The sequence below is a fragment of the Eucyclogobius newberryi genome, unplaced genomic scaffold, assembly GCF_026437365.1.
Source record: "Eucyclogobius newberryi isolate DKJ021-1_F unplaced genomic scaffold, fEucNew1.0.hap1 SCAF_3, whole genome shotgun sequence".
NCBI classification, from domain to species: Eukaryota; Metazoa; Chordata; class Actinopteri; order Gobiiformes; family Gobiidae; genus Eucyclogobius; species Eucyclogobius newberryi.
Genome location: NW_027315945.1, coordinates 38546352 through 38559293, shown reverse-complemented (window position 1 = coordinate 38559293; position 12942 = coordinate 38546352). Strand labels below are relative to the sequence as shown.

General features: G+C 43.1%; 1 protein-coding gene across 5 annotated transcripts in view; it reads left to right on the top strand.

Annotated features, from left to right (window-relative positions):
* The window catches only part of cnot10 (CCR4-NOT transcription complex, subunit 10), a 43094-nt gene extending 30713 nt beyond the window's left edge, over positions 1-12381 (top strand). For 4 of the 5 annotated variants that reach the window (XM_072461683.1, XM_072461681.1, XM_072461680.1 and 1 more), the window contains 7 exons: positions 44-124; positions 921-1034; positions 9241-9371; positions 9445-9477; positions 9940-10067; positions 11900-11975; positions 12085-12381. In XM_072461683.1, the coding sequence (XP_072317784.1) occupies positions 44-124; positions 921-1034; positions 9241-9371; positions 9445-9477; positions 9940-10067; positions 11900-11975; positions 12085-12221 (700 nt within the window). In that variant the 3' untranslated portion in view covers positions 12222-12381. The remainder of the gene's footprint in view (positions 1-43; positions 125-920; positions 1035-9240; positions 9372-9444; positions 9478-9939; positions 10068-11899; positions 11976-12084) is intronic. The other variant, XM_072461682.1, reaches the window with a different exon arrangement.
* The last annotated feature ends 561 nt before the right edge of the window (positions 12382-12942 follow it).

The window sequence follows — 12942 nt, the reverse complement described above, 5'->3', positions numbered from 1 at the left end:
AGACTAAGCCCGGACTAAGCCCGGACTCTCCTCTGTGTTTCAGTGGTAAAGGGCAGGATGCAGATAAGTTCCTGTCTGCAGCACCGTCGTCTCCTCTCCGGAAACAGGAAGTAGAAAACCTCAGGTACACGCATATACTTTCTAAAAAAATACAAACCATAAACATTACATAAACAAAATGTTCCAAAAAACATGGCTATACAAATGACATAACAAAAAGTAAATAAAAGCACATTTAATTTTCATGACATCTAAGACATATTGTTTTACCTCGGGACGTCTGTGTTTTTTGTGAACATTTGCACAGGATTTGCACAAAGTCAGTAATACACTCGTTTTTACAGATTTTGTTCCATAAATGGACTGGTAAACATGTTAATTCATCCATGTTGCTAGTGTGTCTTCTATTTCAGCGTTTAAGGTTTGATCAGCGATTTAAAATAACGTCCACCTGATCAGAGTTCTAATGAAACGGCCTCTTTTTCCAATTGATTTCTTTTTCATAATAACAAAAAATGTCACATTGCTAAATATAAAAAAAGAGCCAGGGTTTCTCAGAAGTGCTGTCTTGGGGTCGATGTCGGCAAATGGGTTTCCGCCCCAAGACAAAAGGGGGCGATGGCGAACGCTCCGAAAATGCACATTTAACCATCACAGGGACTTATAAGACGTTCAAGAAGGTTGACGTGTTACTTAGTTCAGCGTTAAAAGGGTTTTCCTGACTTTTTATTCATTCATTATTTAATTGGGATTACATTTTGCTTTAGCTCTTAATAACGTGACCTCCGTTTGGTTTCGTGTCGCTCCATTTAACTTTATGAACACGGTATTGTAATGAAGTCTGCGGTATATGTCCGCGTCGGTCGTCGCTTCAACATGGCCCGCCCCGTTCACCTGCCCGACCCCGCCTTCTCCCGCAGGTGCTCCATCTTGGCGTGCAGCGCGTACGTGGCTCTGGCGCTGGGCGACAACCTCATGGCTTTGAACCACGCCGAGAAGCTGCTGTACCAGCCCAAAGTGTCGGGATCTCTGAAGTAAGTCATGGCGGAGGGCGGAGTCAAGAAAGCTCGAGGTGACACCCACTTCACCAGCTTTTCACCGATTATAATCCAATCAGAATCAAACATCTTAATGAAAAAACGTTTAGTCAGTTCAAGATGATGGTTTGTGGCGTTTACTTCCGTCCGTTAATCCGTTTATAGCAGTTCTTTGATACTGTGTGCTTTCCCAGATTTACAGCAATGGTTATTCGTCTCCCGGGGCGACGATGAGCTGCTTGATTTAATTTGTATTTGATTCGTATACAGACTTAAAAACTGTCTCTCAGCGGTTTCCTGTTCTGCTGTAAAGGACGGGAATTGTTTGCAAAAAGAGCAGAGAACCATAGAGACTGTAACATGTAACACCAGTCACTCGGTTTCTATGACTACTGGAAATCTGATCTGATTTCCGGAGTTGTCAGATTTGTCAGTTTATTGTTCAGATCTGACGAGGAAAACTGTGCAAAAAGGGCAAACTAATGTGACAAAGGTTTTTTTATCGTTCTTTGACGTAGAAATGCAACAGTTGCTCTAAAAATCCACTGATTTTGTGTTTTTGATGATCACATTCGCGAATCAGATCTACCGTATTGTCCGGACTATAAATCGCACCTTTTGTCATAGTTTTGGCCGGGGTGCGGCTTATACTCCAGAGCGACTTATTTTGTGATCATTTTCGTTATTTTCACACTGACAACCACAAGAGGGCGCTTTAGGCTCTAAGTGACGCAGAAGAAGACTCTGCACTTCCTCTTCCTCTGGAGTTTGTGGAGTTGTTTAGAAGGCAAGGCAAGGCAAGTTTATTTGTAGAGCACATTTCATACACAAGGCAATTCAAAGTGCTTCACACAGCAGGAAAAATGCATTCAAATCACAAAGAAATTACAGAAATACAATAAAATTAACTAAATTAAAAATTATCAATCAACTGATTTTCTAAACTAATAAAATCACAAACAAAAGAGAAGAGTGCAAAGATAAAAATTAACTACAATAAAATTAACTAAATTAAAAATTATCAATCCAACTGATTTTCTAAACTAATAAAATCACAAACAAAAGAGAAGAGTGCAAAGAAAAAATCCTTTCAGTCATATGCGCAGCTAAACAAAACTGTTTTTAGCTTAGATTTGAACATTGTCAGAGTAGAAGCCTGTCTCACATCTTCAGGAAGACTGTTCCAGATTTTAGCTGCATAAAACTGAAACGCAGATTCCCCATGTTTTGTCCTGACTCTGGGCACTAGCAGGAGGCCGGTCCCTGAGGTCCTCAGAGTCCGAGATGGTTCATATGGCACTAACATATCCAAGATGTACTTTGGTGCTAGGCCATGGAGAGACTTGTACACAAGCAGAGCTGCTTTAAAGTCTATTCTCTGAGCCACAGGGAGCCAGTGCAGAGACCTGAGAACAGGACTAATGTGATCATACTTCCTGGTTCTGGTCAGGACCCGAGCAGCAGCGTTCTGGATGTACTGCAGCTGTTTTACAACTCGTTTAGAGAGACCAGTGAGCAGGCCGTTGCAGTAGTCTAATCTACTGGAGACAAACGCGTGGATAAGTCTCTCTAAATGTGGTTTTGACACTATATTTTTGATTTTGGCAATGTTTTTTAGATGGTAAAAAGCTGCTGATGTTATTGATTTGACGTGGCTATTAAAGTTCAAGTCTGAGTCCATTATTACCACCAGATTTCTAATTTGGTTTGTAGGTTTTAGAGCGAGACTCTGGAGGTGACCGCTAACACTTTCTCTTTGTTTCTGTGGTCCAAAAACGATTATTTCAGTCTTGTCTGAGTTCAGCTGGAGAAAGTTGTTTTGCATCCACACACTGATCTGTTGGATGCAGTGACAGAGTGAATCTACTGGTCCATAGTCACCTGCCGATGTCACCTACCAGTGAAACATAGATCTGAGTGTCGTCTGCATAATTGTGATAGGACACATTTTCACTGCGTATCAACTGACCCAACGGCAGCATGTAGAGGTTGAACAGAAGGGGACCCAGGACTGACCCTTGGGGCACTCCACAGGTCAGGGTCATGTGGTCTGAGACACAGCTACCAATTTCAACAAAGTACTTCCTGTCTTCCAGATAGGACCTTAACCAGTTTAGGGCAGTGCCAGTGATGCCCACCCAGTCCTCTAGTCTCTGTAAGAGGATCCCATGATCGACAGTGTCAAAAGCAGCACTCAGATCTAACAGAATCAAGACTGAGGCTTTGCCCGTGTCAGTGTTCAGGCGGACGTCATTTGTCACCTTGACAAGAGCAGTCTCAGTGCTGTGATGAGGTCTAAAACCTGACTGAAAAACATCAAATGAGTTGTTTATTAAGAGGAAATCTGTGAGCTGTTGGTAAACAACCTTTTCAAGGACTTTTCCCCCAAAATGGCAGATTAGAGATGGGCCGGTAATGACCCAGTACTGCGGCATCAAGACTGCTCTTCTTTAGGAGAGGCTTTATGACCGCAGTTTTCAAAGACATTGGGAATGTTCCAGATTGAAGCGACATGTTAACTATGTGAGTGAATGGTGCTAACAAACTGTTCAGCACAGACTTTAGAAATTTGGTGGGTAACACATCAAGGCAGCAAGTAGATGAACTCAGACTGGTGATGATCTCATGGACAGTTTTGTCAGTTACTGGTGCAAAGTGAGTTAGCTCTAAGTGTCTTGGTGGTTTTAGGGTAATTTTTTGCATTGTGGGATTTATAGCATTTTTAATGCCCTGAACTTTGTCATTAAAGAATAATGCAAACTCATTACACTTGGATGTGGAAATGAGTTCTAACGGCAGCTGAGCTGGAGGGTTTGTTAATCTGTTTACTGTGGCAAACAGGACACGCGAGTTGTTACTGCAGCTTCCAATAATTTCAGAGAAATATCTTTCCCTAGTTCTACATAAGATTAGGTTGTACATGTTCAGCTTTTCTTTGTAAATCTCTTTTTGAACCTGGAGCTTTGACTTGCGCCATTTCCGTTCGGCCCTGCGGCACTCCCTTTTCTGTGCCCTGACCGAATCATCATTTCTCCACGGCGCCTTCTGCTTATTTTTAACCATTTTAGCCTTCATAGGGGCGATGGTGTCCAGAACATTCAAAACACTAGATGTAACAGAGTTCAACAAATTATTTACATTAGAACATGAGACATTTTCAAAGTTTATCATTTCCATAAACAGTGCACCTGTGCCATCACTTATGTGTCTCCTCTGAACAACTGCAGGACCAACCGGAGGTTTGGGAGAAACAGACAGGTCAAAGAAGACACAGAAATGATCAGACAGAGCAACATCGATCACATTAACATTTGAAATATTTACCCCCTTTGTAATTATGAGATCTAGAGTGTGTCCTTTGCTGTGGGTGGGGCCTCTCACATGCTGAGTAAGACTGAAGGTTTCAAGGACAGCATCAAGCTCTTTAGCGTTTCTGTCACAAATATTATCAACATGCACATTGAAATCACCTGTAATGACCAAACCATCAAAGTCTGCATATGACTGAAAGCATCTCAGTAAAATAATCAATAAAACTTTGGCAGTGCTGGGGAGGCTTGTATAAAACAATGAAGAGAATGGATGGAGACCGTTTTAGCTCCATTTTAAAGGATACATACTCAAATTATGAAAACACCCCAAAAGACAACCTGCGGGTAATTATTTCATCTCTAAAGACAGCACAGACTCTACATTTCCTGTGTTTTTGTCAAGCCATGTTTCAGTTAAAAACATAAAATCAAGATTATAAGAAGAAATAAAATTATTAATTAAGAGATTTGTTACATAAGGATCTGACATTTAGCACAGCAAGTTTCAGACTAGTTTCAGTGAGACTGGGCTTTATCTTTTCACAGAATCGAATCACATTTCTCAGATTGGGCCTGACTCGCATTTTGTTTTTCCATTTCTGTGATGATGTGACTACAGAAATAGCACTAGGGGGGGCTCTTTTTACATAGGGCCCCGGGTTGGTTTGATTTTTAATGTGACAATAAGTCCCGGCAACGCTGAGACCCAGTGCATCCTAGCTATGGGAGATACCAGGTGAAAGGCGAGGTTGGATGGGTGGTGGGGCTTTTGTAGCCAAGGAGAGTTTGGGACCAGGTGAGAGGCGAGGGGGGATGGGTGGTGGGGCTTTTGTTGGTGTAGTCGGCATAGCCCTTGCTATATTGGGCGTGAGTGGAGCCATCTTAATGCCTGATTTGATCAGACTTTCAAAATGGCTGGGAAGGCCCATGGGTGAGAGTGGAGATGAGAAGGAGAATGATGAATCTTTAGTGGGAGTAGATGTTGCAGGGGGAACCCAGGGCTGGTGTGAAGGCAGGGGCGATGACAGGGATGTTGTTGGGCTTGTCACAGATGGGTCCAAGGCCTTTGAAGATTGTTCCTTTGCTGGAGGCGGTGGAGGTGAATGTGGAGCAGCTGGAGCTGAATCCTTTGCTGGTGGTGGTGGAGCAGCTGCTGATGAATCCTTTGGTGGAGGCTGAGGTTGTGGTGCTTTTGATGTTGAAACATTGGCTCGGTCTCTGGCTGATGGAGCAGGAATTCTTCTCTCATTCCTCTCTTCTCTAACTATCTGCTCAGGACCCTGTCCAGGCCCAGTCCAATGCCTCAGAGCGTGGAGCAGGTTCTCTGTCAGCACCCTCACTCCACCTCTGCATAGGTGGGGGCAATTTCTATTAAACAGGTCCTCTCGTTTCCAGAATAGATAGAAGTTCTCAATGTAGTGTAGTCCTCTCGGGGAACACTCTTTGGACAGCCATGTGTTCAGCTGAAGAAGCCGGCTAAACTTGTTTATCCTCCTGTCGATGTTTGGAAGAGGTCCACTTATGAATGTTTTGATTTCCATTTTATCGAGCACGTCGAATAACTTCAAGAAGTCTTTTTTCAAAACTTCAGTCTGTTCCCGCCGCATGTCCACTGCACCCACGTGCACAATCAGCTGTTTAGCTCCTCCATGCTTAGCCATAATATTTGGAAGGAGTGACGTTATCTCAGAAACAGTGGCGCTTGGAAAAGAATGTGTGTTTATCTTTTCATGCGTCACGTGACTTATCGCGCCGTCCCCAACTAAAACAATCTGCGTGACCTTGGCTCCTGGCACAGATCCTCCTCGCTGTATTTTGGCCACGTCATCTTTCCTTTTTTCATTTAATTCCATCTCTGAAAGTGGTAAAAATCTGTTGGTGAGCTGTATTTTAGGTGACTTCACGTTATCTTTGTATCGTTTAGGCTTTGCTTTAGTTTGTTCCAAGAAACAGCCTGGTCTTTCTGGTTTTTAGACAGTTTTGGAAACGACACAGAGTCACTGCGGTTTAGGTTGAAAGTAGCAGTTTTTCTTGTAAAAAGTGTGCTCTTCTTACCGTCGGTTGACACAGGAATGGTATCGTGAAGAACTTTTTCAGATTCCAAAACAAATATCTGTGTTTTCAGCTCATTAATTTCTTGTTGATATTTCCGACAGCGTTCACAGTCTTTCTCCCTTCTTCTCCCGGACATGTCGCTGGCGTCAGATATGTCGTTAAAACTGGAAAAATGTTCTTAAAATCCTTGGTTTACTTGAAAAAGTCTAAAGCAAAAATGTTTGGAAGACAAAAACTGATTAAAAAGCAAAATAAATAAGGAAAGCAGCGATAGCAAGCGGAGCGAGCAAAAAAGCGTGTGCACTCTTCGGAAGCAAGATCTAGTAGTAGAAGTGACACAGAGGAAGAACAATTCAATGGATTTAGTGATTTGGGGTAAAACTGATGCGTTGGTAAACTTGTTAGCATGTTCTTTATGCTATAGTTATCTGAATAACTGTTCATATGTTACATTAACATACCAGACACTTACCACAGTTCTGTCTGTGCCTCATGAAGCTGACTGTGTTAGCATTAGCATACGTCATGTAGCTGAAGGTGTTAGCGTTAGCATGCGACCACCTTCACCATGTTCTCTCATCTTTTTATTATTTTAAATTTAAACATTTGAAGATGAAATGTCTGTTCTTGGTCTTGGATTTTATCAAATACATTTCCCCAAAAAATTCGACTTATATGTTTTTTTTCCTTCTCTATTATGCATTTTTTAGCTGGTGCAACTTATAGTCCGGAAAATACGGTAATCAATGGGTTATCAGATAATTCTCGTGATCTGATTCGTTACGGCCCTGTAAGTGTACTCTGACTACACAGCTGCTGGTCCTCAGAGACATGAGTCCACTTGTAGAGGCAACAGGGAAGTTCCACAGCGGTATCGGATCGAGATCAAACAGACTAACAAACCCTCCAGCTCAGCTGCCGTTAGAACTCATTTCCACATCCAAGTGTAATGAGTTTGCATTATTCTTTAATGACAAAGTTCAGGGCATTAAAAATGCTATAAATCCCACAATGCAAAAAATTACCCTAAAACCACCAAGACACTTAGAGCTAACTCACTTTGCACCAGTAACTGACAAAACTGTCCATGAGATCATCACCAGTCTGAGTTCATCTACATGCTGCCTTGATGTGTTACCCACCAGATTTCTAAAGTCTGTGCTGAACAGTTTGTTAGCACCATTCACTCACATAGTTAACATGTCGCTTCAATCTGGAACATTCCCAATGTCTTTGAAAACTGCGGTCATAAAGCCTCTCCTAAAGAAGAGCAGTCTTGATGCCGCAGTACTGAGTCATTACCGGCCCATCTCTAATCTGCCATTTTTGGGCAAAGTCCTTGAAAAGGTTGTTTACCAACAGCTCACAGATTTCCTCTTAATAAACAACTCATTTGATGTTTTTCAGTCAGGTTTTAGACCTCATCACAGCACTGAGACTGCTCTTGTCAAGGTGACAAATGACATCCGCCTGAACACTGACACGGGCAAAGCCTCAGTCTTAATTCTGTTAGATCTGAGTGCTGCTTTTGACACTGTCGATCATGGGATCCTCTTACAGAGACTAGAGGACTGGGTGGGCATCACTGGCACTGCCCTAAACTGGTTAAGGTCCTATCTGGAAGACAGGAAGTACTTTGTTGAAATTGGTAGCTGTGTCTCAGACCACATGACCCTGACCTGTGGAGTGCCCCAAGGGTCAGTCCTGGGTCCCCTTCTGTTCAACCTCTACATGCTGCCGTTGGGTCAGTTGATACGCAGTGAAAATGTGTCCTATCACAATTATGCAGACGACACTCAGATCTATGTTTCACTATCGGCAGGTGACTATGGACCAGTAGATTCACTCTGTCACTGCATCCAACAGATCAGTTTGTGGATGCAAAACAACTTTCTCCAGCTGAACTCAGACAAGACTGAAATAATCGTTTTTGGCCCACAGAAACAAAGAGAAAGTGTTAGCGGTCACCTCCAGAGTCTCGCTCTAAAACCTACAAACCAAATTAGAAATCTGGGGGTAATAATGGACTCAGACTTGAACTCCAGTAGATTAGACTACTGTAACGGCCTGCTCACTGGTCTTTCCAAACGAGTTGTAAAACAGCTGCAGTACATCCAGAACGCTGCTGCTCGGGTCCTGACTAGAACCAAGATGTATGATCACATTAGTCCTGTTCTCAGGTCTCTCCACTGGCTCCCTGTGGCTCAGAGAATAGACTTTAAAGCAGCTCTGCTTGTGTACAAGTCTCTCCATGGCCTAGCACCAAAGTACATCTTGGATATGTTAGTGCCATATGAACCATCTCGGACTCTGAGGACCTCAGGGACCGGCCTCTTGCTGGTGCCCAGAGTCAGGACTAAACATGGACCGGCCTCTTGCTGGTGCCCAGAGTCAGGACAAAACATGGGGAATCTGCGTTTCAGTTTTATGCAGCTAAAATCTGGAACAGTCTTCCTGAAGATGTGAGACAGGCTTCTACTCTGACAATGTTCAAATCTAAGCTAAAAACAGTTTTGTTTAGCTGCGCATATGACTGAAAGGATTTTTTCTTTGCACTCTTCTCTTTTGTTTGTGATTTTATTAGTTTAGAAAATCAGTTGGATTGATAATTTTTAATTTAGTTAATTTTATTGTATTTCTGTTTCTGTAATTTCTTTGTGATTTGAATGCATTTTTCCTGCTGTGAAGCACTTTGAATTGCCTTGTGTATGAAATGTGCTCTACAAATAAACTTGCCTTGCCTTGCCTTGCCTTGCCTACTAGACCTGGATCCTGGCTCCGCCCATCGCCAGGAGATCGGTGACAGACTTTAACACAAACGTGCTTCTCTCCGTCAGGTTCCTGGGTCACCTGTACGCGGCCGAAGCTCTCATCTCATTGGACAGAATCTCTGACGCCATCGCTCACCTGAACCCCGAGAACGTGAGCGACGTGTCGATGGGCGTGTGCACCAGCGACCAGGAGCAAGGTCAGGAAGCGCGACTCGACTGAAGTCAAACATGAGTTTCAAGTTCCATAACGATTGTGATTGTGTTTTTCAGGTTCAGACAAAGGAGATGAACCCGGAGAGTCCTGTAAGTTTATACAGTCATAACCTTTTCACTTTAGACCTGCTTTAGACCTACTTTAGACCTACTTTAGACCTGCTTTAGACCTGCTTTAGCTCTGCTTTAGCCCTGCTTTAGCCCTGCTTTAGTCCTGTTTGGCCCTGCTTTAGCCCTGCTTTAGCTCTGCTTTAGCTCTGCTTTAGACCTGCTTTAGCCCTGCTTTAGCCCTGCTTTAGCCCTGCTTTAGACCTGCTTTAGACCTGCTTTAGCTCTGCTTTAGACCTGCTTTAGTCCTGCTTTAGCCCTGCTTTAGACCTGCTTTAGACCTGCTTTAGCCCTGCTTTAGACCTGCTTTAGACCTGCTTTAGCTCTGCTTTAGACCTGCTTTAGCCCTGCTTTAGACCTGCTTTAGCCCTGCTTTAGCTCTTCTTTAGCCGTGGTTTAGTCCTGTTTGGCCCGGTTTGGTCCTGATGTGGCTCTCTCCTCCAGCAGGGAAGCAGACTCCTCTCTGTTACCCGAGCTCGGTGGCTTCTGCTCGGGCGATGATGCTGTTCAACCTGGGCAGCGCCTACTGCCTCCGGAGCGAGTACGAGAAGGCACGCAAGTGTCTGCACCAGGTGAGGCTCGACTACTACTGCTACTGCTACTACTGCTACTACTGCTACTACTGCTTCTATAGAGAGCATTCACGTGACGTCACACGGCCGCCCCCCACGCTCCCCCAGGCTCTTCCAGGCTCTTGGCCGTCATCAGTGCTTGTCCCCCTATACTAGCCCATTCTAAACCGCAGTCTGTCTGCGTCGATTTACGACGAAACACGGCTCAAAGAGGCCCAAAACTTCATTAATGATATCGCACTCTTTACTATTATCACAATGGTGAAGGTTTATGTGCAGGTGTTATGCAACCGAGAAGATAAAGTTCTATCCGATACCGAGAAACCCGGAAATAAGAGCGCGATGGACATAGACTGTGTCTGTCTGTCTGTCTGTGTGTATTTGTATATATGTGTGTATATATATATATATATATATATATATATATATATATATATATATATATATATATATATATATATATATATATATATATATATATATATATATATATATATATGTATATATATATATATATATACATACATATATATATATATACATACATATATATATATATACACATATACATATATATATACACATATACATATATATATATATATATATGTATATATATATATGTATATGTGTATATATGTATATATATATATGTATGTATATATATGTATGTATATATATATATATATATATATATATATATATATATATATATATGTATATGTATGTATATGTATATATATATATATATATATATGTATATATATATATATGTATATGTGTATATATATATATATGTATATATATATATATATATATATATATATATATATATATATATATATATATATATATATATACATATATATATATATGTGTATATATATATATATATGTATAACCCCGGGCATGCAGACTCACGCACCGCCTGCCTGCACTGGAACTCTGGAGAATAAACGCTGTAGATGTTTTATTCAGCTGTAGAGCCTTTGATCAAAATTGGGACTTGTGAACCATGGGACTAGTGGGCTTGGAGATATCTGGAAGAGTCGTGATTTAGGCAAAACATATGGATCTGAGTTGATTTATCGCAGCTTTTCTATATATTGACCTCTGTTTAGCTCATCCAAGGAGTTTGTGGACTCTGAAAGCTCTGGGGGCTCCATAATGTACGTTTGAGATCACTTTCCGCGCTCTATCAGTGCAAAGGAACGCAACAAGTGACGGCCAAGGGGCGGCAACGTATGACAAGGGGGCGGCAACGTATGCGTATCACATGGTTTTGTGACGTCGGTGAGAGCTCTCTATTACTGCTACTACTACTACTACTACTACTACTACTACTACTACTACTACTACTACTACTACTACTACTACTACTACTACTACTACTACTACTACTACTACTACTGCTACTGCTACTGCTACTGCTACTGCTACTGCTACTGCTACTGCTACTGCTACTGCTACTGCTACTGCTACTACTGCTACTGCCGCCGCCGCCACCGCTACTAGTACTAGTACTAGTACTAGTACTACTGCTGCTACCGCCGCTGCCGCTACTCTTTCTTTTCTATCAAAGACATTCACGCACTCATGAAAAAAAGATGACTAAGATAAAGATATTTTATTATTTTTCATGAGCTTTACTATAACTTGACTTGTGGACCTTTCTATGGTTTTTACTATCTGCATCCACAGTTTTGGACAGAATGTCAGTGGACCTTTTCTGTTATTTTGTCATTTTCCAATCCATATTTATGTTCAGGAGAAGCCAAATGTTCAATAATGAACTATATGTTGTGTTCTTTTAAAAATGTGCTTGTCTTCAGGCGGCGTCGATGGTGAACACTAAAGAGATTCCTCCTGAAGCCATTCTCCTGGGCGTCTACCTCGAGCTGCAGAACGGTACGGCTCGTTACACTTTTTCATTTGTCTTTAACCACAAAAATTCATCGCCGCAAACCTAAAAAGGACCTGGATCCACTGTTGTTCATGTCTGGCCCTTCGTCTGTAGGAAATACTCAGTTGGCTCTTCAGATCATCAAACGGAACCAGCTCCTGCCGTCGGCTTTGCTCCGAGTGTCGCCGGAATCCTGCAAAAAGTCAGCCCAAAACGCATCACTCGCCGTGCCCTTTGCCCAACGGAAATGACTGGAGCAGGATGTCAGCCAGGTCTGGACCCCGGACCCTGGACCCTGGACCCTATCAGACTTTCTCTCAGCCCCACAGACATTTAAACCCCCAGAAGACCCCAGGACCAAGTCTAACCCAGAGCCTTGTGTGGACTGATCAATAAATTTTATTTCCTCCACTCTGTCTCTGATGATTTGAACTTTAAGAGGTTTTATGTTACTGGAGCCCTCCCTCATGTGGTCCTCCTCCCTCATGTGGTCCTCCTCCCTCATGTGGTCCTCCTCCCTCATGTGGTCCTCCTCCCTCATGTGGTCCTCCTCCCTCATGTGGTCCTCCTCCCTCATGTGGTCCTCCTCCCTCATGTGGTCCTCCTCCCTCATGTGGTCCTCCTCCCTCATGTGGTCCTCCTCCCTCATGTGGTCCTCCTCCCCCATGTGGTCCTCCTCCCTCATGTGGTCCTCCTCCCTCATGTGGTCCTCCCTCATGTGGTCCTCCCTCATGTGGTCCTCCCTCATGTGGTCCTCCCTCATGTGGTCCTCCCTCATGTGGTCCTCCTCCCTCATGTGGTCCTCCTCCCTCATGTGGTCCTCCTCCCTCATGTGGTCCTCCTCCCTCATGTGGTCCTCCCTCATGTGGTCCTCCTTCATGTGTTCCTCCCCCATGTGGTCCTCCCCCATGTGGTCCTCCTCCCTCATGTGGTCCTCCTCCCTCATGTGGTCCCTCTCCCCCATGTGGTCCT